Source organism: Martes martes, assembly GCF_963455335.1.
Source record: "Martes martes genome assembly, chromosome: 15".
Taxonomy (NCBI): domain Eukaryota; kingdom Metazoa; phylum Chordata; class Mammalia; order Carnivora; family Mustelidae; genus Martes; species Martes martes.
Genome location: NC_137903.1, coordinates 25,988,605 through 26,013,981, shown reverse-complemented (window position 1 = coordinate 26,013,981; position 25,377 = coordinate 25,988,605). Strand labels below are relative to the sequence as shown.

Sequence of the window (25,377 nt, the reverse complement as noted above, 5' to 3'; positions counted from 1 at the left end):
GCCCAAGGGGTAGCCTAAGGGCTAGGGAAATGGAGAAGTGCTCTGCAGACAGATTGTCAGTGTCTTCTCCAGATCCCTTTAGGGCTGGCTGATCCAAGAATGACTTTGGGAAACCCGGGGAGGAGCTCTGGGCAGCTGGGCCAGCCCCATAACGGATACTCACATCAGCCAGCAGGAAAGCGTCCACTTCATTGTGGTACGTGTCAAACAGAAGATCCAGGGCCTGCCTGGGGAGTTGGGGACAGGGAAAAGTCGTAGGAAAGGTCAGGACAGACCCAGGGTACTGGAATACCCATTATGTCCCTCCTTCCCCACAGCTCAGGATTCAGGCTCTAGTTTAAAGGGGCTCCCACTCTTTCTACAGGTTCACCATCCCTCACCTGGAGAATGATGGCAAAGTGCTAGAGGGAAGAGATGTAGCACCCCCTAGAGTGGGGATCTTCTAGAATACTCTTGGGTCTCACCCCAGACACCTTAAGAACCCCTGGCCTGGCAGAAGGGCAATCAAGGTATCCGCTGGGGTCCCTTCACAGCTCCTATTTGGCCCACATCCAAGAGAGCACGCACACTCACCTGCTGATGGTCTGTTTTACTGGCCTCTCTTGCAGATGGACGAGGTAGTTCAAGGTGGAGGGGCTCTGGTCATCATTCACCTGTGTAAGAATTATCCTACTCAGAGAGGAGTGGTACCTTTATCTCAACCCAGAGCTCCTACCCTACTCCCACAGGATGTGTTCTGTATCACCTTAGACCCATTCCATCTCCCCATCCCCGTGCAGCCACCCGCTACCCACCCCCTCCCTCACCCCCTGCCCCACACTAACCGTCCGGGCCAGGTCACTGCGTACGGCTTTCTGTTCCATCAGCTGTAGCCGAATGTCAATGTCGAACTTGCGGCAATACTGAATGTACTCGTGGCTGCCCAGGGCATGCTTGCTGGTGGAACAGGGGGGTAAGACCATTAGCACCGTGGGAACTCAGTGGGAAGGGAGACGTATACTTTAATCTCGGGGAGAGAGAAATAGGAGGAAGCAGGCAGTGAGGGGTACTACCTGGGCTCCTGGAAAATGTCATTGTAGAGCAGGGAAAGAAACGGAGGTCTGTCTAAAGAAAAGCCACCTGATACACATAACCTTGGTCTGTACTAACACTGACCTTCCTAGGCATTTATTACCCATATCATCATCCCCGATCACTCCAGGGGTAGGCCTTCTGGAGTGGGGGTACAGAGACTTCTCGGCGGGGGCAATGATTAAACCCCATTGTCTTGGCTTTGGTAGACAGGACACTTTGGAAGTCACCTGTACTCCGGCTGGGGCACGGAGCTCACTGAGCAACACTCTCCCCACCCTGCAGTGCTCAGTCTCCCACCCTCTTACCATCAGCGACTGGGGTGCTGAGGCCAACCAAAAAGACCCACCAAGATTCTAGATCTATTATTCCCAAGCCCAAAGAATACTGCCTCTCCCCTCCCTCCACGACTGTGAATAATGACACACATCTCTACAGTCTTCCTGACCAACGCCCACCTGCAAGCCATTCACTGCTTGAGGAACAACACGTGAGACCATGTCCACCTAAGTCTCAGTGGAGGCCTCGGGGGTCCCTCCGTGACCCAGCCTTTTCCTCCCTCCCAAATCATATGCGAGTCAGAAAGGAAACTCAGGAGAAGGGGCAGAGGGAGTCTGTCCTGCAGACCAGCACTGCGGGCCTGGGTCGGGTCCCAGCAGCTGGGTAACAGAAGCCGGAAAGGGACTTCCTTCCTCAGCAGAGCTGGGAATCTAGGCCAGAAATGGAGGGGAGAGGAGAGGAGCAAAAGGGAGGAGCCTGTGCAGAAGCCCAAGAGGTGGTGGCCTCAGACCGGTCTGGGTCCAGCTGGGATTGAAGAGGTTCTCCACATCCCGAGGGGCCAAGCCTCAGATCTAGGCCCCAACCTGCTAAGGCTGAGCCAGAGCTAAACCCTGGGGGTGGAGAGGCTGGGCAGGGGTGTCTGGTGGGAGCGCCCCAGGAGGAAGGAAGAGTGTGGTGGGGGCGGGGGAGGCAGCAGGAAACCCAGCCCTCCCCTGGGGCCGTCTCAAGGTTCTTATCTGAGAGCAGCCTGCATCCTGGACCCACCACGCCCCCTCAGCCTTGGGCCCTCCTGGGCCAGGGTAGGAAACCACAGGGCTTCCTTGGGAGCCAGCAGCTTTCTGGAATCCCCCGAGGGTCTATCCACCCCTACCCAAGGCAGCTGTTTGGTGCTCAGGAGTCCAGGCTTTCCTGCTGGGTGGGAGGGAAGAGAAGAGCCTCGGAGGAAGAGGGGGGCTTTGGGACCAAGAGTCATGCACACTGGGGTCCCCTGGGGACTTAACTGACCTTCTCTGTGGAAGGCCTTCCTCTGTGTGCATTCAGCTCAGAGTGGGAGGGGCATGACCCAGGGACCACTGACCGGCTGCACCTGACCATGAGCACTCCACCTAGGTCTTAGCAGGAAGTCAGAACCTGACAGCTTGTCCACCATCTTTGGCCCTGCGAGAGTATCCAGCTGATGTGGATCCCCGGATGCTCTCCTCCCTTTGGGCTGGCCCTTCCCTGCTCACTGGGTCATTCTCACATTCAATCCTAACTATATCTGAGGGAAGAAACTGAGGATCAGCGTTTTACATCTAGTAGATGGCAAGCCACAGCCCAAACAGACCATATCGGTGTGACCCATTACACCCCTCACAACAGTGCCTGGGTTGCTCTCTGCCAGGTGACCCTGAGTCCAGGACCCCTTCTTATTCTTCTAGGGAAGGTGAATACATACTGAACACACCTAACAGAGCTCCTGGGGCTGCGCCCTGCAGGGCCTACCCTTCCTCTCCCCAGGGTGGAAGAAACCAGTCAAGAACCAACCAGGCCATTGGCGAAGCATCCTTGAACCGAGATCCAGCCTCCTCCTCTCCCCACCGCCAGAGCCTGCTTTCTCTCAGTGGCCAGGGGAAGTGGGCAGTAGGCAGTCAGAGGCTTGGGGAGGAAAGCACATCTCTTTTTTCCTTATCTGCTGTCTTCTGGCTGATTCTAGAGCCTGCCCACAGCCCTACCCCCTAAGGGGTATACCCCTTCCTCCTCTCGCCCCAGCACCCAGAGCCCCAGGGCAGTGGAAAGGGCATAGCTGTAGCTGGTGCACATCAGACTTTTCCGGAGGCTGCCTTGCTGCCCAGGGCATGGATGGAGAGAAGCCACAGGCAAGCCTTTGGGGGACAATCAGCTGCACATGCTGCTTGGGGAAAGGCTTACTGGCAGGGAAACAGGGAAGAGGGAGCAATTGTAATTTCTCCCCTAAGTTCCCCAAGGGCACTTCTGCCCAGTCCTCCATCTGCCCCTGGCCATAAAGACACAAACTAAGAGTAGTAGAGCTCTGACAGTCCCCTCTCCCCCTCGGCCCCACACCCGCATCTCTCCACACGCAGACGTCTGCAAGCAGATATGACTTAGTCTTTGCCTGGTCCCAGCTCCAAGCTCTTTCCACAGCAGACTTGGCTCAGAAGCCGGCCAGCCCTGCTGGAAGACAGAGTGCCTGGGGAAAGTGCGACGTGGCTGTGCGTGTGCCCAGAAAGCATCCGTGGGATCAGGGAGGGGCTGCCGGCCCCAGGCCGCGAGCGCAGCACCACCCCAAGGAAGCCCCCTGACAACCCTACCACCCAGAAGGCAGGTGCCACTTCCTACCCGCTCTCCCCACTGTTCACTCACTTCTGCAGGAACTCCTCCAGCCCACAGGGCTTCAGCACAAAGTTCCCCACGTCCACATCCCTCAGTTCATCGTGGGTGTAGCACAGAGTCTGGTGGATGAGCAAGTCTACAGTGGAAGAACCTGCAAGGGGGGTGGGGCAGGGGAGCAGTGATGGGGGGAGCTGGGGGAGCCGGGGCAGGTGGGGCTCGGTGTCCCCATGCTGACTGCCCTATTCCTGGCTAAGCATTCTCCAGCGCCACGGCTATCCAGATAAAGCAGGCAGACACACAGTTTCGGCTTGGGGAAAATGACCGTGGGCCCCCAAAGCGGGCCCCAGAGCCAGTCCTCTAGAGGAGGGTCCCCATTGCCCTTCATCAGGGCCACAGGCTGGGTGGGACTGGAGGTCAAAGGATCCTAGAGTCCAGACCACGGGCATCCCTGCCCCGCCTCACGGGATGCTCCTCCGCTCTCCCCACTTACAGTTGCAGGTAAAAGTGAGCGGCTCCTGTAGGCTATCACACAACACGGTCACCTTCAGGTTGACCTCATCCCCAAGGTGCTCTGGGCTCGGGGTGACAGCGCTCCAGACATATCCGGTGAGGGAGTAGTCTTGGATGTCGGAGCCAGAGCGAAGGCTGTGCAGGAAGAGAGGGAGAAGGACCCTCGCTGTGCCTTCGGAAGAGAGCAGTCGAGAAGACGCCTGCTGGGACCCTCCCACCCTGAGGCCAACGGCCCTTCTCTCCCTGCGCAGCCCGGCCCTCCAGGTCTGCAGTCCAGGATGGGAGCAGTGGGGAAGCTGCTCTGGGAAACCATGTACTTGACACATTTGCTATAGTTACAAAATGGTTCCCAAGCCCCACGGCATGGTAGGGCCAGCTCCACCGGGACAAAGCTTTCTGGGCTAAATCCAATGGGAAATTCTCCTGGCTGCATTTCCTTTCTCTTTTAGCTCCGGGTAATATTCGCCTTGCTCCATCCAAGGCGCATCTGCTCCTGGGGGCAACGGAGCCTGAAGCCACTGGGATCATTTGTCTGTTGGATCGAGGGTTCATGAACTTTGCCCAAAATGTGAAACTTCTAATATTTCAAAAAGCCCACAAACACCTGTTGTAGGAAGCACCCCACAGCCGTGAATGGAGATTGACTCAGTATAGCTCTTCCTCCTTCCTAGAGAAAGTTGAGTGGGCTGGCCCTCCTCCCTGGCCCCCAGAGCCCTTCCCAACACCCCATTCTTTAACTCTTACACATCCAGCATGTGGCAAAATGCAGCAACTTCCTCATCTCTTTCCTCGGAGACCTCGAACAATTCATGGCCATTGGTGACAGCATGGCGCCTCGAGTCCGCCTTTAAGAGAAGAGCCGCTGACTCAGCTTGTCTTCCCTCACAGCACCCCGTTCCCAGAGGTTGCTCCCAGATCTAAACCCTGAAAGTCTGGGTGTAAAGGCTGTTTATGCATTGAATATTCAGGGATACAGGAAAAATGTGGGAAATCCAGGAATATCTTCATCTGCAGTCCTACGGGACTGGGAGCCAAGTGGAAAGAGAGAACTTGAAGCCTTGGCTGAGGTTCAAAGTCTGGGTGGGATGGATGAGAATGTGGCCAAACCTCATCTTCCAGGATGGGGTGGGGTGGGGCGGGGGACAGCTACTCGTAAGCTCAACCCAGGTTAGGCAGCATACAGCATTGGTGGTCCCTGGGGCTGGCTCCCTGGGGGTGCTCCCAGGGGCGTGGCAGAGAGCTCTGCAGGCATCCCCATCCCAGTGTGGAAGGCCAGGGCCAGTGGGCTGCCCAAACAGTGCCCAGGGGAGGCTGGCCCCAGGGCGAAGGCCTCAGCATCCACAGCAGGCCCCAGGGACCCAAAGCAGAGAGAGACCGAGAGCCCTCAGACGGAGGCAGTGACTCAGACACACGTGTGTGTTCTCGGTCAATGCTATTTGAGGAAGAAAGTATCAGAGCGACTTTCTGGGCAGGAGAGAACCTGGAGAAGGCTTAGCTCCTCCTGGCTCCCAAGAGCCTTTCGGTTCTGATCAGCTGGAATGTCAGGGAGACTGCCTGGACCCCACTTCCTCGCCGAGAACCTGTGCGTGGTGGTGCAGATTCTCTCAGATGAGACGGCGACCTGTCTCCCGCCCCCCCGCACAGAGTTGCTTTCAGTCACCGCGAAGCAGCCCTCCAGCAAGGCCTGCAGTCAGGCCCTAGGGAGGAGGAAGTGGTGGGGGGAGCTGGGGCCTGGCAGGTCTCTGCCCGACAGGCTGCCCCATGGGAATGAAGCCGCAGCTCAGATGAGCCCCAGCCTGCATCCGGGCGAGGCGGCCTCTGCCAGCAGCTGCTTCCGGGGAGCTCAGGCCTGTGCACAGAGCAATGTCTCACCTCTCACCCTCCCGTGGCTATTCTCGTGTTCTCATGTCCTCCCCGCCCCTAGGGGCAGATGGCAGCAACTGAGCTCCTCATTTGAATATCCAAATTGTTTCCTCGGAGTGACCCCTCTCATTAGCCTTGCTCCCAGGGTGAGTGTGGAGGGGTGCAGAGGGGAGGGCGGCAGCGGGGGTGGTTGGCATGTGAGGCCCTTGCTCTGCCAAGTTCCAGCCTGTGTCCCTCTCACAATAGTACCACTGTCAGCAATTAACCCACAGAAGTGAGGGTGAGAGACTGACAGAGACAGAGACAGAGAGATAGAGAGGAGGGGAAGGCGAGGGGGATAGAGAACAGAGTAGCTACTGAAGGCCATTTTCATGCCCTTCAGTACCACTCCCTGGCTCCATAAGAAAACAAAAGCCACTTACGTTTGCCCTGCTGGCAGGCCCTGGTGCCATCGCCCGATGCTGGCTGGGGGAGTCTGCCGGGCGGAGGCTGGCAGCGGGGGTACCAGGCTGGCATTCGGAGCCAACCATTTCCAGAGCTGGCTCCGCAGGCCTGGGATAAAGAGGGTCCCTCCGGCTGGAAGCCCGGTGGAGGCGGGGTGGCGGGATGGGCCGAGGGCCCAAGAGGTCCCCCCGCCTGGTGGGATGAGCCCCTGCCACGAGCTGAGCGGGGGACGACCAAGGCCGCATTTCCCCCCTAAGAACTGGCAGGAGCTTTTTGCTCTGCCCAGGACACTCTGGACCACGCTCCCTCTCAGAACCCTGGTGACACACAGGGGTTAGGGGGAAGGGTGAGGTGGTGGAAGGAGGCGAGAGAGATAGGGAGCAACAGACGTGACCACCTACCCGGTGGCCTGACTCCGAGCAGGCCCGGCTCCGGGTGAGGAACTCGGAGCTGGGAACAGGAATCTCCCTGTCCCTATAAATAGCGGGAGCAGCCCCACCTCTCCGAGCACGGCCTTTAAAAAGCCCTGAGCTCCAGAGTCGTGACTTCTCCCAGAAGCTGACTCTGCTCTGGGGGACTCTCTTAGCAGAAGCACAGGAAGGAAGGACCACGTGGCTTTCCCAGAGTTGTGAAGGATCCCAATTGCTGGGACACAGGGCGGGAAAGTCCCCGAGTCCCTTAGACAATGGATAAGGAGGAAACAGGGATGGAATGAAGTGGAATGCTGTTCCTACGGAAGGCACTGGCCATGAGGGTACCTCTCGACTCCCTCTGGGGTCGGGGCTTCCAGACCCAAGGGTGAAACTCCAAGGGGCCTCAGGTCCCCCCCTCATGGAGATGCTGCAGACCCTCTTTTAAACCAGAAAAAAAAGATCTAAGCTATCCTGGGACCTCCCCCATCCTTCTGGGTGGATACTTTGCTATTTTGTACTATGTACAAGTATGTTTTCTAAATATTTTCACTGTGAAAGCATGTGGCCTGTGGGGACGGCAGCGCAACGTGAATGTCGCTAATGTCACCGAACTGTACACATCAGACTGGCCAAGACAGTAAGTCTTGTTCCATACAGTTCCCCGCGTAAGAGAGGAGAGAGAGACAGGCAGAGACACAGAGGGAGAGACAGAAATAGAAGCAGAGGGACAGAGGGGCACCTGGGTGGCTCAGTAGGTTGAGCTTCCACCTTCGGCTCAGGTCATGATCTCAGGGTCCTGGGATCGAGCCCCAAGTCGGGCTCTCTGCTCAGCAGGGAGCCTGCCTCCCCTCCCCGCCACCTGCCTCTCTGCCTACTTGTGATCTCTCTCTGTGTGACTAACAAATAAATAAAATCTTTAAAAAAAAAAAAAAAGAAAGAAAGAAGCAGAGGGACAGAGAGCAGAGAGAGAGAGAAAGGCAGAGACAGAGGAGGGGAGAGATGGAGAGACAGAAAGAGAGGAAACAGGGAGACAGAGGGAGACAGAAAGCAGGAACCAACAAGCTCCGGAACAAGAAAGACCAGAGCTGTGTGCCTTGGACTGTCAGGAGGGTTGCTGAGGGGTCTGGACCGGGGTCTGGTGACCAGTGAGCACTAAACACTGGTTAATGCCACAACTGAGCCTCCTCATCACACAGCGCTTTGGGCAAAGCAGGTCAGAAAGCAGCAGAAGCAACCTGCTCCAGTCCACAAGGCCACTCGGCCACGAGCCACCACGAATCCCCTCAGCCCGGCTCCGTCCTCACCTCATGAAGCGAGCACACGCTAAGAACCGAGACACCTGCCCCGCGCAAGGGCTGTTTGGGTACAAAACTCAGCCCTGAGAAGGAGCCATGTCTCCACTGGTGCCCCTCTTCCTCTCCCCAGCCAGGGCCCGGGGAGCAGAAGGCAGGGGCAGAGGGGTGAGTGGGGAGCAGATTTGGATTTGGAACCACAGAGAAGAGAGGACTACCCTTTTGTTTCCGAATGGCGCGTGGAAAGGCAGAAGGAATATAAGGAGGTCCTCACCGGAGCGGCGGAAATCCGGCGGTTCTTGCCCGGGGTCGTATTTTTCCCATTGGCGTAGCGGGAGGCATAGGTGCGTGGTGGCACCTGAGGGGGCATGGTCTTGCTCCGGGCCACCGGCTTCCCAGGAGTGTCCTTGCCGCCGAAGTCCAGGGGCCCCCGGCCCTCCTTCCAGCCCCTCGTGGTGTCACGCAACATCTCCGCATCGTAGGTGGACTTTAGGTTGAGCCTCGTGATCGCGTCGTTGATACCGTCATAGTCCACGGGCCCCAGGAGGCGCCCCGGACCCCCACCCCCCAGCCCCTCTTCCTCTAGGATGCGGCGCCCTAGCAGTTTTCCTGCAGGTTGCTCCACCGGAGAGAACGTGTTGACATCATTGGGCTGGGAGATCTTGGAGGAGGAGGGAGACCCCTTTCTGGGAGGCAGTGGAGGGGTGTCCCAGATAGAGACGCGGGGAGGCAGAGGAGGTGGGGACAGTTTCTTGGAAGAGCCATCTATGTCCCCCGGTCCTAGGTCCCCAGGGGACAAAGAGAGCCCCTCATCTGAACCATCAAAGATGTAGAGATAGTCTCGAGCCAGAGAGCCTTTGGGCCAGGGATCCGGGCCAGGCTGGGAGCCCTGGGAGGTAGAGTGGTTGGATAACCCTTCCTGCGGGGAGAGTGAGTTGTAATTGAGGGTAGGATCGGAGCCAGAAAGACCGCGTAAGAGCCTGAGGTCCTTCTGCCTTCCTGCCGGCTTGCTGTAGAAGTCTAGGACAGGCTCGTCCCAGCTGATGAGCGAGGGGTCGGTGTTCTGCTTGGCTCTGCTCTCCTCCTTGTCATGCCGGAGCCGGGACAGCGCATCGTACTCCATCTGCAGGGCTTCGGCCATGGCCAGCTCTTTGCGGCTGATGCCCACCGACTCCAAGGACTTCCAGTGCTCCCCATTGCCCTGAGTGGAAGACATGGTGAGGACAGGCGATGGAGGAGACGAGGAAGTCTTCTACTTCCTTCCAGTGTCAGGTGTACAGGATTCTGGCATGGTGTCTGGGCACCTGCAGGCGAGGGATAAAAGACATCAGTCATTCAACCACGAAAAGACTTGAATGAATGATGTGACTTGGGTGACATAACCTGGAGCCACTGCCTGCTTCTTGAGTGCCTACGACAGATGGAAAGAAACGAAAGGATGGAGACAAAGAGACATACCAAGACAGCTCTATTACCGAATTCATCCATCCACCTTTCCATTCATCTATCGATGTCCGGTCCCCTGCTCCCATCCTCCTCTCTCTCCTGTGCACCCCGAGGGAAGAAGGAGGCACCCTGCAGCAGCCAAAAGGAGATGGCAACAGGGGCTCTTCGATCCATTTAAAGAGGACCATTCACGGGACGCCTGGGTGGCTCAGACGGTGAAGCGTCTGCCTTCTGCTCAGGCCATACCAGGGTCCTGGGATCAAGTCCCGCATCAGGCTCCCTGCTCAGCCCGGAGTCTGCTTCTCCCTCTCCTTCTGCCTCTCCCTCTGCTTGTGCTGTGTCTCTCTCTCTCTCTCAAATGAATAAATTAAAATATCTAAAAAAGTTAAAAAAAAAAAAAAGGAGGACCATTCTTACTCTGCTGGTGGGCAACACAAAATAGGGCAACCACTTCAGGAAACAGGCAGCCTCTCAAAAAGGCCAACATCTACCCAGCACATAACTCGACTATCCCACTCCCAGTCACTTACCCAAGAAAAACAAAAGCGCGCATCTGCACAGACTCATATACGCATATTCACGCCGCCTTCTCTGCCACAGCCCCAAACCAGAAACCCAGGTCTGTCCACCAACAGGGGAATGGATTAAAAAATGCGCTAAGGTCCACAAAATGACACTAACTCAGCCACAAAAAGGAATGAATTACGGACACAAGCGCTAAATGGATGCATCTCAAAATAACTATAACAGAGTAAAAGAAGCCAGACAAAAAAGTACCAATACGTAGGGTTCCATTTATATAAAATCCTGGGAAAGAAAACCTACAGTGACAGAAGGCAGATCAGTGGTTATCTGGGAAGGGGGAAAAGAGAGATGGATGACAAGCTTAAAGGAGACTTTTGGGGGTGACAAATATGTTCATTAGATTGTGGCAAGGGTTTCATGGCTATTTATATATGTCACAACTTATGGGATTGTATGCTTTAAATAGGTACAGTTTATTATATGTCCATTATACCTCAATAAAGATATAAAGTTGGGGCGCCTGGGTGCCTCAGTGGGTTAAAGCCTCTGCCTTCGGCTCGGGTCATGATCTCAGGGTCCTGAGATTGAGTCCTGCATTGGGCTCTCTGCTCGGCAGGGAGCCTGTTTCCCCCTCTCTCTCTCTCTGCCTGCCTCTCTGCCTACTTGTGATCTCTCTCTCTCTGTTAAATAAATAAAATCTTTAAAAAATAAAAAAAAAGCGATAAAGTGAAACAGTCCAATAAAACAGACCTCGTGACCACTCAGCCTGCACTAAGATCCTCCCCAAACAGACCAACATGAGCCATAAAACAAAGCCTGACCAAAGGTGAGACCTGGGTACCTGAGGAATAACAGGTGTGCCATACAGATTCCCCTAGGCCCTCAGGAAGCCGGGCAGGAATGCAGGGCTCCCAGGCCAGCTGGTCCCGGCTACAAGCAGCCCCCTTCATGCACTCCAGTGCTGGTGTCCTTTTCTTTAGAGCCCATGACAGGAAGACAGGCACTGAACAAATGGCTGTCAGGATAAGGCTCGCCTAGCCCAGCGGTTCTCAACCCTGCTTACCCATTAAAAACACTGGGGGCACTTTTTAAAAAGTACTGATGGCTGGGTGTGCTTACGAGATTCTAATTTCACTAGTCTGCAGTAGAGCAGTGGTATTTTTTAAAACCCCAGGAGATTCTGGTCCATGGCCGAAGCTAAGAACCACAGACTTCTGTGTGTATGTGGTTCAGATTAGGCGAGGCGGGTGTGAAGTGGCCATTTCTGGCTCTTGGCGCCAGCAGCCAAGTTCACGATTTCACACAACTGTCACGAATGATTCATTCTATTGTATGGCTTTACCCAGCAGGTAATCAACACAAAGCATGTTGTTCCTTATGATTTGAAAGTTGAAAACATCAAAAGGAATAAGGTTCAGATAGATACCTGGGTGGCAAATTTCATCAGGTCCCAGATGAGTTAGGACAAAGGTATCCCTTGACCTGAGGTGCCTGCCCAGGACCCTGGTGTCTCCGTCAGGCCCAGGCCCAGAACCCTGGCCTGGAGGGCCGTGGCTGACTTGGTGAATTTCAGCAAGTAGTTCCCTGAAGATTGAGCAGCCCAAGCCCAGCCTGGGGACATACGAAGCGACTCTCTGCCTGCTGAGTCTGCCCACCCTTCAACAACTTCTTATTGATCACTTTTTACCCCCAGAGAGTAAGAGGGAGTCTTACTATTTGAAATCCAAAGGAATTAGATGAGCAGACAGAGATACCCAGAACACATCTGCTGGGAGTTGGGAAACTGGTCCCAGTAAAAGGTCCTGGTATTTAGACAGGAGACGCCAGATAAACGCTCCAAGCTGGACCAAGACTTTTATTCCAGACAGTGTTAAGACTTAGGGGTGCCTACACTTGACCTCATTTTTGGTGTCACACATGTGCACCCGTGCGCGTGCGCGCGCACACACACACACACACACACACACACACAGCCGGCCATCTCCTCTCTGCTTGTACAGTTTCCTGGACTCTCCACCATATCTGGGCTTCTCTGTCCCTCTGGAAGTCAGGTCAACCTGTGCTCACCCCGCTGTCCTTGGTGTCACAATGTCCAGGAGGCAGAATCCCCATCAGCAGTAAACGCCAGGGACATCGAGTGTGACTGGGGTCCTGTCACCAGCACAGCTGGGACGTGCCCTGAACACCTGCAGTCCTGGGATGAGACTAATACTCAGGAACCCTAGGGGGTGTCTCTGTCCCCATGGGCGGCTCAGCCTGGGACCCTCTCTGGGCTTCAGTCAGTGCCTGAGCCTAACTGATTGATTGGGGATTGACTGATTGATTCTGGGACCTCAGGCTCAGTGCCGCTATCCTGGAGCTCAAGGCCTGTGGGGACATGACACACACCCTCCCTGCGCTCTCAGGGCTGGGCTGTCACCCACCTCCAAAGAGGCTGGACCTCTGGTGAGTCTTCTGTCCCAACCCTGGGCCACAGGACCTGTGACCTCAGGGAGAGTCCCTCTTATCTCCACCTCTTCTCCACTCACATGTGGGACCTCTGACAGAAAACTTCTGGGTCTGGGCAGTCTTGGGTAATAGAAATTTCTTCTTCTAGTCATGGGTGCCTGAAGGAACAATCGCTCTGTCCTGAACATGCTGAACGCAAGGCACAGGCAGCAGAGCTGTGCCCTCCCCTGAGTCCTGTCTGATCCCGAATCTTTCTTTCCTGGACGCTCTGTTGGGTTGGTTAACTCCATCCCTGAGATGGCTCTGAAGTTCACAGGGACAGCTTCTTCTTGAGTTTTACTGGGCACCACCTCAGGATTTTTTTTTTACCTGCAGGACCAGACCCACGATACAAAACTCATGACTGTAATAATAATAATAATAAATCAAATGATTTTAGAAACAAGATTATAGACCCCCCTCCCTATTCAACTGAAAATAGAAGGCGTTTCTCTTCCATTGTTTTTCCATCCATGCTTTTAACCCTAAATTCCATCCATTTTCTCTGCAATACACAAAGATCTGACCAAAAAAAAAAAAAAAAAAAGACGTCTGGGTGGCTTAGTTAAGTTGTCAACTCCTGATTTGGGCTCAGATAATGATCTCAGGGTCGTGAGATTGAGTCCCAGGGCAGGCTCTGCGCTGGGCGTGGAGCCTGCTTGAGATTCTCTCCCTCTGCCCACTACAACCCCTATTCCCATGAGTGCCTCCTCTCTCTCTCTCTCTCTCTCATAAAAAAAAAAAATTTGCCTTCGCCAGGCACCATTATAATAAAGAGGAAAACTGAAGCCATTGGAAATAATCTAACTTCCTGCCCCTCTCACGCACAAGTTTATCCACACTTGCACGCAGTCTCCCTTTCTTCCTTTGGGTCTCAGGGGAAGCGGGTTCCCGCCTCCTGCTGAGGCACAGCCTCCTTGGGCTCTTGCCCCATCCACTGCCTCCCCTCCAGGAGGAAGCCCCCGCAAGTCCCTCCCCTCTGCTGTACCTTCGCCTCTTCTCCTTACCGGGGTCTCTCTCTTAGCACATAAACGTGTTTAGGCTGTTTCTAGCCTTAAAAAGGAAGAATAAAAAACAAAAACAAAAAACCCTACACCCTAAGCACCTTCTCTTGCCTTTTTGTCCTCTAGCCAATACCTTCTCGGTTCTTCCTTCCCAGCCAAGCTCCTCCTCGAGAGCACAAGACACATGAACTTTCCCAATTCCCGTTTACCCTTCAGTTCACTGTGATCTGGCTTCTGTCCCCGTCCTTCCACAAAAACCACCGCAGCAATGATGTCCAGGCCATCCAGTCCCACAGGACGGACGGACTGACTGACTTTCTTTTTTTTTTTTTTTTGAAGATTTTATTTATTTATTTGAGAGAGCAGGCACAAGCATGGGGGGAGAAAGAAGGGAGCACAGGGAGAAGCAGACTCCCGGCTAAGCATGGAGCCCGACGCAGGACTCGATCCCAGCACCCCAGGATCATGACTGGAGCTGAAGGCAGATGCTTAAAAACCGACTGAGCCACCCAGGTGCCCCTCCACAGGCATTTCCGTGTGCCCGGACATGACTGCTGCATTTCATTCCCCAGACCTTCCCTTGGCTTCCGTGACACTTTTTTTACTTATTCTCCCCGTCCTTCTTGGGCCTGCTCTTCCTTTGGTCACCCCTGAAATGGTGCTGGCTCAGGACTCAGCCACTGTTAACAACCTCTGCTCGGGCAACCTTGCCTCTTATCTCCTATTCGTTCCATTCGTGTGCTGGAGCATATCCAAAGGGGCATCTCGCCCTTCAAGTTGATATGCCCACCCATATGTCCAAAACTGAACTACCACCTTGTCCTCTCCCTTCCCACAACCCCTCCTCCCTCCTGGTCCCCCACCTTGGCAAAGGGCACCCGACAGCAACCCAAGATTCATCCTTCACCCAGCCCCCACAGCCAGTCACCAAAGACTTCACCAAGCAGCAACTTTTCCTCATTAGCATTCCTGAAGCTAGTCCCTCCCTCTGTCCCAAGGGCTGCGGCCCGGCCCACCCTGGGCCCTTATCTTCTCCCCTGGGAGCTATTATCATCCGGCTCCTAACAGTTCTTCCTCCTAAACTGCCCCTCCTTAAGGCATTCTCCCCAGAACAGCAAGAGGGCTCTTTCTAAAGGGTAAACCTGATCGTCCCACTCCCTGCTTCCAGCCCTTCAAAGGCTCTCTATTTGCATCCTTTACAAATCCTTTATCACCGGCCCATCTTCCTCTCAGCCATTGCCCCAGACACAATACCTCCCCGATTTTGTTCAACATCTTCCTTCCCGTGGGCAAGTCCTTCCCAGCTCCCTCTCGCTTTCTGTCTGTGGGGCTCTAACTCACTCCTCAGACTTTGCTCAGACATCGCGTTCTCCAGGAAGCTTTCTCTGAAACCCGGGATTGGACTAAGGGCCGCTTTGTTTGTTTGTTCATTTATTTATTTGAGAGAGAGAAAGAGACAGAGAGAGAACATGAGAGGGGAAAGGTCAGAGGGAGAAGCAGACTCCCCGCCAAACAGAGAGCCCCCAATGCGGACTTGACCCTGGGACTCCAGGATCATGACCTGAGCCAAATGCAGTTGCTTAATCAACTGAGCCATCGGGCCACTTCTTTATGCTCCCAAGAGCACCCTTTACATACCTCAAATATAGTCTTAAAATAGTACATTCAAAATTAAATAGGGATGGACCTGTCACCCCACCACACCACCATTAAGTTCCTTAAGTTCCAAATTCACCTCATTTCCACTGAGAAACGTACTTGAACTGGGACGTGAGGTCAGCGCTTTCCAGTGGCAAGAGTTTCTAGACGGGGCCGGGGGGCCTGGGTGGCTCAGTCCGGTAGGCTTCTGCCTTCAGCTCCGTTCATGATCCCGTGTCCTACAAACATGGGACTGGGTATCACCTCACCGGGCTGGGTTTGGCATCTGTAAAGGCAGGGGGGCGGACAGACAGGACCACCCCACAAAGTGCCTTCCCGCTCTGGGCCTCTGAATGCTAACCCACTGGTTTCCTCAAGTCAAACTTCTCAGAGGACACCCAAGTCACATCCCGGAGTTAAGGGGCAGCCTCAGCCCCGGGAGGAAAGGCCCATGGGTGCTCCCCGGGCCTGGCTCCTGAGGTTCTTCCAAAACTGGAATTCAGATGAAGAAAGCCGAGTTGACCCTAACCACCATCCCCTGGTGCCTGGCCAGGACTCCACCAGACTGTCAGCATGCGAGGGATCTGAGGTGAGGAGGCAGACAAGCAGCAGCCCCCGCAGGACCAGGAGAGCCACCCCTGAAGGTGGAGGGAAGGTACAGAGCGGCAGCCAGGCGCAGGGGAAAAGACACAAGTCAGGAGCAACATTCCCAATGACCTGGAGGTAGAACGAGCAGGCTTCCTCGAAGAACTCAAGCCCCAAAGTTCAGTTTCTGGGATGGGTGGGAATACACAAAGTATTTTAGGAAACAGAGTCTCATGCTTCCAGCCTCCCCCTTCCCTTCCCCAATTCAGCTCCCTCTCTGCCAGCCTCTGCTGGGTTGACAAATTAGAAATTGCTCTGTTCCCCTTAGTCCTCAAGGGCTCCCACGGATTCTGGGAAAAAATGAATGTAGGTCCCAGGAAAGAGGTGGGGTGGTGAGGGCCGGGGTCTCTGCAGCCCATCCAGGAAGAGAGAGCTGAGTACTACGGTGTCGCACAACTCCAGGGGGCAGCCACACACTGGGGTCTACATGAGTGCCACCCTCTGACCACAACAGAGAATCACAAGAATGGCGCCCACTGGGGCTGCATGCCTTGGTGGCGCAGGGTGTGTTGTCTTCTCAGGTCCATCTTTCCGAGAGCAGGTGCAAATTGTCTGGGAGACCAGTTCCAGCCACGTTATCTTCACCACCCGCAAGCACGCACTATGTACACCTCCCCACATCCGCACGCGCTCTTTCTCTGCTTAACCACTTGCAAGGAATATGCAAGCACTTCACCTCTAAATCCTTCAGCCTGAATCTCCAAAGAACTGGGTCATTTTCCTACATAAACACGACAAGGCTGTTAGCACACTGTTGACACAATAATAGTACCTAATACAGAGCCCACATCTGAATGCTTCCGATTGTCATCTGGGAAATTTTTCCAACATACGGATTCCCGGCCCCTCTTCTGGAGGGTCTGACTTAGTAGGGTGAGTCCTTGGACTCTGACCATTGTCAAGCCTCCCAAGGAATTCAGATACGCCACCAGGTCTGACCCTACAGACCACAGTTTTGGAAGTGCCAGGAAGGCAAGAGGCAAGTGGGGGAAAGGGAGCCCACCCAGCCCCGGGCAGTCAGCTGGTGAAGGAAGAGCGCATGCTTATGGGCGAGCAGCTCGGTGCCGGGGTCTGAACGGCACCAGGCACCAAAGAGTCCACAGGGCTGCCAAAGGATGGCTGGGGGGCGGCAGGGGAGGGAACGGGGTCAGGGCAGAGCCACACAATGGTCTGGAGTCAAAAGCGTAGAGAGAAAGGAGGGGACACTCCAGCCAGCCAGTGGGCTCTGCTCAGCCCCTGTGCCAGAGAGGGTGGGGCCCCAGGGGCCAGCATTGATCCCAGCGGTGGGCAGAGAGGGTTTCCTGCTGCCTGGCGGGAGGGTGCCTTTTGGGAATGACTCCGATCCGCTCAGCCGGAGGGGTCTGGGTCATCTCCTCCCACCCAGACCCACAGAACTGAATCCCGATGGCCACCGAGGACCAGCTGTGTGGCAGGCGCCATGCTCGTCCTTGAAGCATTCAGGTGACCGCAGCACAGTTCCAGGGAGCTTACCGTCCAGCAAAGGTGACCGGCCTACCCATAAAGAATTCGATCCTCCCACCCCTTTGGGGCACGAGGCAGGGAAGCTCCGCATGTCTTGGCTCATCTTCATTGGGCAGGGAACATGGAGAGCCGTGAAACAAGACGGTAAAAAATAATAGGAAGGGTCTCAAGCCCCCAGCTTCGGGCATCCCGCCTTTTAATAGTTTTTAGTAAGGGAAGAGGCCTCAGTTCTAGGACTACCGAGGAAGGGACCTTCAGCACCGCCGCTCAGAATGAAATGGGTCAAGGAGTAGGAAGCCATTCGGACTTACACCCTTTGGCTTCCAGAGTTTTGTCTTCAGAGGACCCCTGCCCCTCTCCACCCTCCAACACCCACACTTACCCATACCCAAAATCCCACCGGCTTTGCAGCCAGGGACCCATCCCCCACTCCTTGCTCCATACACCTGCTGCCCTACCAACCCACCCCCCTCGCCCCCACCGCCAGAGGCTCAGCTGGAGCTGGGAAGGTTAGCATGCCCTGCATGATGACTCCAGCAGGAAGGTGTATCTGAAAGGTCAACTCCTTGTCTCAATCAGACAGCCACCTGATCCTGGCTTCTGCACAGCTCTGGAAGCTTCTCTACTGTCAGGCCCATCACTGAATCATGAACCAACATATCTGTGTTCCTCCTCTGTGGCTATCGCTTATTTCTGAGTGTGGGAAGACAGAAAACAACTGTCTGTGCTTTCTTCTCCCTCACCCAGCCCCTCTCTAGCATCCCCTTGGCCAAATTAAAGCAGCCCTACAGCGTTCAGTCTTTGCTGTTGGAACTTTACTCTCCATCCCTGGATTCCCTGGGCCTACCCTGGACATTCCACTCATTTGCAGCCAAAGTTGATACCAGAGTTAGCAGAGGGCTCTCTGGGTCTTAGGGGCTCAGAGACAGACGCTAGGAGCCTGTGTGATATGGCTAGATACAGCTGGGTTCCCATTCGGAGCCTGAGAGTCCTCAACCCCAGCTCAGAAATCAGGTACACAATTCGTTCAGCGTGCGCGCGCGCACACACGAGCCCTGAAAAATCACAGATCCTACCACAAACCCTGCAGATTCAGGACTCGAGTAAAGAAAGTCAGGGATGGAAGAGTTCAGGCAGCTTGTGGCTCCTTTCAAAACTTTCCTTCCTAGAGCTGGCGATGTAGATCAGACACGGGGAGCTGGCAGTCAGCTGAATGGAACCCCTGGCAAAGAGGGAAGAAAGGTCTTGGCAGTGTGTGGCTCTCTAATCCAGGAACCATCCCGGGAGCCAGAGCAGCCACATCTCCTCTCTGTCTGGTCTGCACTTCCTGCTCCCCGCTCCCTGCCCCCACCTGCGCTCGGCCACCACAGCCCATAGAACCAGCCCTTCTAGTTCTGATCGGCTGGGTGCCCTGCAAGCAGCAGGATGGTTCAGAATTACTCTGCCAGCTTCCTTGGCCCTTGAGAGAAAGGCAGTGGGACAGGATGGGGGTCGGGGGAAGGAGCTCTCCAGCAGGACCTTCCCTGGCCAATCCTGGTGTCCAGCTGAGGCGATGTCTAAGGAAAGATCTTTAGGGACAAGATCCACGCCAGCCCGTCCTATGTCAGAAAAACCACCCCAACATTTCCAAAGACCAACATCTAAGAAACCATGACCCCAGGAAGTGTAAAGGAAACCCCTCTGGGAGGAGGGTGTAAGAAAGCGGGTGGCGTGGGGGATGGGCACACACCACCCCTCAAGGCCTTTGCCTCCCCTCCTCAGCTCTACTCCACAGCACCATTTGCTTCTCGAAGACTGAGGCCTCCCGCAAGTCCTGCACTGTCCCCTGTCACCTCCAGCGCAATCTCCAGGCCAGCTTCCCCAGTTTGTGTCCTCTGGAATCCAGTTCTCCGGGATTCCTGTGTGGGCTGGGGAAACTCCCTGGAGGCGGCCAGCCCATTAAACAGGATCTAGAAAGCGGGTCACAGATGTTCCCATGCAGCCACGGCACCAAAGGGAGAACGGAACACACCAAGAAGTTTCTGCTCTGCCCGGAGGGGTCACCGGAGGAAGAGATGAGAGGCAGTGGGGAACCACCTCACTGCTCCCGAGCTCGGGCCCTCAAGTGCTCACGGGCTGGGCGGGCCCAGCCCACCAGCGTCTACAAGGACCGAGCAGCGCCTCAAATTATGGCCCGAGCCCATCGCAAGGAGAGGGGGTGTATCCTGGGGTAACTGCAGGGGCACTGGACTAATGAGAGTGCACTGAATAAGGCCAGTGGGACCTTGTCCTGAAGGACATCTTTGCTGGGGATCAGAGCTTGGATTTTTAAGGGAGCATTTGCAATGAATTCAATGCTAACAATGCTTTGGTTTTTTCTGGTAGCAACTTTTTAGACACCTGAAAGGCTCTCTCTCTTCTCTACGACTGGGTCCTCCTGTCTACTAGAGATGAGCAGACCAAGGCCCAGTAAGGGTCAGGGACTTTGCCCTGGGCCTCACGCTGGAGCTGCAGCAGAGTGGGCAAGGGTCCACAGCCCTGATGTGGGGAAGCTACGTGGTGCTGGGACACAGGGACCATCGTGAGCCCAGCCCTGGGCTGTCTCCCAACAAGTACACACTTGGCCGAGACGTGCCAGAGTCCCAGGATCAGGATGAGAAGGACCTGGAACAACCCAACACACAGAGGGCAGAAAGTGGGGCCCACAGCCTCGAGGTGGTGGTGCTGACTGTGGGAAGGCTGGGGCGACTGCCCGCAGGCCTGCATGAGGGCCAGTGTGCAGGGACAGGCTGTGTGGGCAGTGGGCTGCCAGCAGCTGAGAGCCACCTGCTTGGCTGCCGGGAGGGCAGAAGCAAGTCAAGCAGAAAAAGGCTGAGCTAGTCTTCCACAGGAACGTGGGGAGCGGAAGACCAGGCCCCCCCACACCATTCCCAGGACAAGCTCCCTGCCTCCTCCCAGGAGGAGGGCTCTGCCCCCTCCATGAGCCCTGCCCACTGTCCCTCTGCCACCAAAGTCCCTAAACCAGCAACCTAGACTTGTGATCTGATAATAAAGTGTCTTCAGTGAGTGCTAACTCCTCAGATCAAGAATATCTCTGAGAGCCAACAGTCATTGCCGGGGACCTAAAGCCTCGGTAATCAAACAAACGGCACATACACCCACACCTTCCCCCACGTACCCCACACCACTCACTCCCCTCCCTGGGCACCCTCCGCATACCCGAGACTACCTCTTTCACCTCCCCCCTTCCCCCCCCACACCCATACCTTCCCCCAGATGCCCACATGCATCCCACACTCTCCATGCATACTCCATGCCCCGCACACCTCCCACAACCCCCACACCCTACACAATCACAGCTGCCCCCGAGCAGCCCCCACACCTTCCTCCCCCACACACATACACACCCCCTACACCTTGCTCACTCCCTCACCAGCTCCCTGAGAGAAGGAAGGAGAGGAGAGGAAGCTGGGTTAGACACCATGAAGTCACAGTCTTACTGTCACGGGCAAAGAAGTCTGAGAAAAGCAGACAGAAGGTTGAACCCGGAAGAGAAAGAGAAAACAGGACCTTTCAGCTAAAGAGAGCAGCTCTGGGCCTTCCCTGTCCACATTCCAATACACTGGAGGCAGGCCTGCAGGGCACCAGGGAGCCAGAATGCCAGGGAAGGGGATGCCAGGCAGATGAGCCCAGGAGGGCCTTCGCCCAAAGGCCACCTCACTTCTGGCAGGCCTCAGTGTTGGTGCGTTACTTCCTAAGTCAGGGCACACTGGAGAGGCCCTGGGGTCAGACCAGGGTGGGAAAGGAAAGGGGTGCCCCTCTCAAGCAGCCCCCATCTTACGGCCCAGAAAACACACACACACACACACACACACAGAAAACACCACCAAACATCTGATACTAATTCACACAGGGGCGTTAGAGGCCAAGGTGTTAGTCCCGCCCAGGGACACTGGACATTTGCATTTAAAAAGCAGAGTCTGAGGAGAGGAGTGCCCAACCCAACCCTTTCTGGAAGTGGTAGGGGAAATTTCTAGTGGCCTGGGAGGAATGATCCATTAATTAAAAGGTAGGCAAGGTGGGTCTCTGGTGCCAGCCGCGCCTCTTAACAGCTTCCCTGGTCTCAGCGCCTGAGGCCTAGGCATCTCTTAACCCCAGTCCAGAACACCCGGTCCCCAGTGAGGCCCAGCAAGCAGCCGCCCCCTCCAATCCCGGACCTTGGCTACCGTCAACCGAGACTGACCGAGGCAGCTACTGGCCTTCCTCGGTAGCCGCAAAGTTCCACTCCGCTTTTCCTGGTAACAGGCAGGATATCCTGCTCAGGGTCAGTCAAGGACACTGAACCTAGAGAGAGACCAAGGATTCCATTGTAGCCAGGTCAAAGGAGAAACCCCACTCGGAATGCAGGGCCCTAGGAGGGAACTCAGATTGAGACCTTCCCCAAGATGGCCTCTCAGTGTTCGGAATCCCCAAACCACAGGGAAAGGGAAACACAGATGGGGACCTGGGGAGGAGGCAAGCAGGCAGTGTCCTGTGGTACCAGATCCCAGCCGGGACTCCCCATATCAATCTGGTCACCCCTGTCCTGCTGGTAGGTCCAATGCCCTCACCCGGACCCATCTGCCCTGAGAGCCTAGGAAAGACCCCCCATGGCCTGTTTCCCTGCCCAGCTGCCTCTCAGGACCTCCAAAGTCCCGGGCGCAGCTGTAGGCTCCCTCTTCCTCCCTGCTTTCTGTCTCTCTTCTTCCCACTCTGACTCAAGAGCCTCAGACACCTTCCCTGGTCAATTTTTCCAGTTTTTCCTTACTTCTGCTCCTCGTTCTCCTTACCACGCTGAGGTGGTGTGCGACACAACAGACTGAAACGGTGGCCCTGGTGTCTGGGGCACAAGGACAGCACATTTGCCCCGGATGGCATTAAAACAACTTTCATCTGTGCAGAGGGCTCAAGACAACTTGTTTTTTTTTTCTAAGCAGGGAGTGGCCTAGGGCATGGGGGAGTAAGGTGAGGACTCATGGCAATTCCTTTTGGTGTCGCTCTGGATATGCTCTGATGCCTTGCTCCTATCTCTTATGCCCCACTCTGCGCAGGAAAGCCCCAAGGGTGACAGAGGTGTCATCTATAAGACAGAGTCCTAGTCTACATGGGCAGAGGGGTAGACCAGCTGCCCACCCGGCACAGGGTAGCACACCCCCATCCCATCAGTCCCACCTTCAGCCCAGGGAGGCCCCTGGGACCCTCACTCAGGGTCCACCAGGGTAGCAACTGTCAGAGGCCATTCTCAGGAGGGATTAGCTGACATTGCTTGCAGCTGGGTTAGTGTACCAGGGAGTGGCTGTATGTGTGCAGGCCTATCAGGGCCGATGTTCCAGAAGCACCTTGCGGAAATACCACTCCGAAGTATGTAAACACCATTACAGAGTCTGTCAAGTTAGTTCCCCCAGGGACAGGTCCGCTGTCATGATGGGAGTGGAGGTGTCATACTTTGTCTGGGTGAAAGGGAGAGAGGAGAAGGCGGGGCAGGGCTAGGGGAGAGGCTAAGCAAATATAAGCAGCACGAAACAGAAGGAAAGGAGACCTGTTTTTCCCCTTCACGAGTTTGTGCCAGGTATTGTCTTCTTTAATCCTGACAACAATCCTCCCATGTGGATATTAATATCCTTACTTAACGGATGAGGGAAGTAGAAAACAGGAAGAGGACTGCAAAATTTACCCAAGGTCGTACAACCAGTAGACGGTGGAATCAAGAATTCAGTCGAAGCTTGTTTGAGGCCAAAACTCTTCGTGTTTTTCCCATCCCACAGAATGGGCCCCAGGCACATCCCCGTTTACCAAAAGTTCGAGCTTGCCCTTAGTGATCATCCCAATACGGCTCTGCACTCCCCCCCAAACTCCAAAACACTTCTTCACCTCCCAAGCCACTCAAGAGCAAGCAAATAATAAACAAGGAAAAACCAAAAGACGACCCACTGTTTTGCAAATAAGGGGACCAATGACCAATTGTGTAAATGGGTGAAGAGGAGAGGAGGATACAGGCTTTCAGTTACGGAATGGTAAGTCATGGGAGTAAAGGGCACAGAGAATCTAGTCAGTGGTACTATAGCAGCGTGGTGGGTGACAGTGGTGGGTGACAGTTGGCAGCTACACTGGGGGTGAGTACAGCGTAACACAATTTTACAGCGAATCCCTATTTTACACAAAGAACCAATGACCAGAGGGGAGAAATGACTTGTCTGGAGTCACACAGGTAGTCAGTGGCAGAAGTGGGGCTAGAGCCCAGAGGTCCCAGACTCCCACTTCAGTGCTCCTTCCAGACTCAGTCACAACCTGTCTACCTCCAGGGAAGGAAATCCCCCAGCCTTCCTGTTCCAATCTCTCTCAAATTGGTCCATACCCTTCCAACCTTGGGATTACTTTCCTTAACTGAAATAACCTACTGGAAGCACATATCAGGCACCAAAAATTACTATTCTTTTACCTGAACAAGCGAAACAGCCTTCTAAGGAGGTCTGTCTCCCCACTGAACCCTAAAGCATCTGTGCTCCACTTCCAAGATAACCTTGCCGCAATGGCTCTGTTCCTGTCATCCTTCTGAGGAAAAGGTTTCTGTCTCTCCCCTTCATTATCAGACCTTCAAGAGTCCCCACACTGAGTCCAAGCCCAGGTCCATGCATGGTTTCCAAACGCTGATGGTTATTAAAAATTCCCCAGGGCAAGTTTTCCCACAAATCTTCAGTCACGCTCGTGCCTTCCAGAATATTCTCTGCCTTGCCCTCTACAAGGGCCTGCTCTTATATTTGAGCCTGTTCTCATCTCCTAGGACCAAAAGTGACTTCTGTTCTCTTTTGGACAACTCTAAACACAGCATGTATACTGTTTTGCATTATACCTACTAGTGATTAGAATCATCTTTATCCATGTACATGATTCACAGTTACAAAGCACTTTCATAGACAGAAGCCCATTAATCTAAGAATAAAATTTATCTCTTATTTACCTTTGCCTTCCCCACAATGCTCAGCCCAATGTTTCACACCAGGGACGGAGCTGTTAAATACTGGGTTTGGAGGGTGATCAGACCAACCCAGAGGAGAACATTTAACACCTTCCTGCTGTAGGATTAGAGATTCTGAATGAGGAAGGCAAAACTGTAGTTTATTTTTCCAGGCTGATACCCCATAGCATTTATTAGACTCTCAGGGTTTAGAGGTCCCCCAAATATGAAGCACCATGGTCCTAGCTTCTATGCTTCTCTGAAATGCTGCCTCAGCTCTTGGAGAGGCCGTGTGACAAGTGCCTCATAGTGAGCTTATAGGAATGACCCCGCCATAAAGCAGTTCATCCATTCACCTGCAGTTTTTGGAGTCCAATGTGGTTACCTCAAGGTCATGGACCATACTGAATTTAAGTTTGTATCTCTAGTAACATAATTGTAACCACCACCATTTATTAAGCCCTTCCTAAGTATCAGGCACTGTTCTAGACAGTTCACTAATGAACTCATTTCATTTCTACCACAGCCTTTTTTTCCCCTTGGTACTATTACGTTCCCCATCTTACAATGAGGAAACAGAAGCACAGAGAAATGAAGTGACTTTCCCAAGATCAAACAACTAGTATATGGGAGGGCCAGGCTTTGAACCCACGGAATTGATTCTAAAGCCATACTCTTACTTATATACTAAATTTATAGTGCCCTTCAGCTGATGAATCAGTGAATATAAGAATGAAGGAACAGAGGCACTGAAGATGTTTTTGTCGGAGGAAGAATTAACCAACCATTAATTAACCCACTTTTTGTCTCTACCCTACATTACCCATAGGACTATCCCGAGTCTTTCTCAAACTTTCCCTAAGTTCAGCCAGAGCTTGTCTATGAGGAATTTCCTGATCTACCAGTATAAAATCCCTGTCAGCAAAATAAAGAAGCTTCATGAAATTTATTCTTAGTGAGCTGAGTTCTCC

General features: G+C 54.3%; 1 protein-coding gene across 1 annotated transcript in view; it reads right to left on the bottom strand.

Moving 5' to 3' along the window:
- PIK3C2B (phosphatidylinositol-4-phosphate 3-kinase catalytic subunit type 2 beta) overlaps positions 1 to 25,377 on the bottom strand; it is a 64,206-nt gene that overhangs the window by 32,881 nt on the left and 5,948 nt on the right. Inside the window, exons 2-8 of the mRNA XM_080824700.1 lie at positions 8,481 to 9,510; positions 4,939 to 5,039; positions 4,175 to 4,329; positions 3,715 to 3,835; positions 825 to 936; positions 574 to 653; positions 164 to 227 (exon numbers count right to left, since the gene is read on the bottom strand). Of these exons, the coding sequence (XP_080680826.1) occupies positions 164 to 227; positions 574 to 653; positions 825 to 936; positions 3,715 to 3,835; positions 4,175 to 4,329; positions 4,939 to 5,039; positions 8,481 to 9,422 (1,575 nt within the window). The 5' untranslated portion in view covers positions 9,423 to 9,510. The remainder of the gene's footprint in view (positions 1 to 163; positions 228 to 573; positions 654 to 824; positions 937 to 3,714; positions 3,836 to 4,174; positions 4,330 to 4,938; positions 5,040 to 8,480; positions 9,511 to 25,377) is intronic.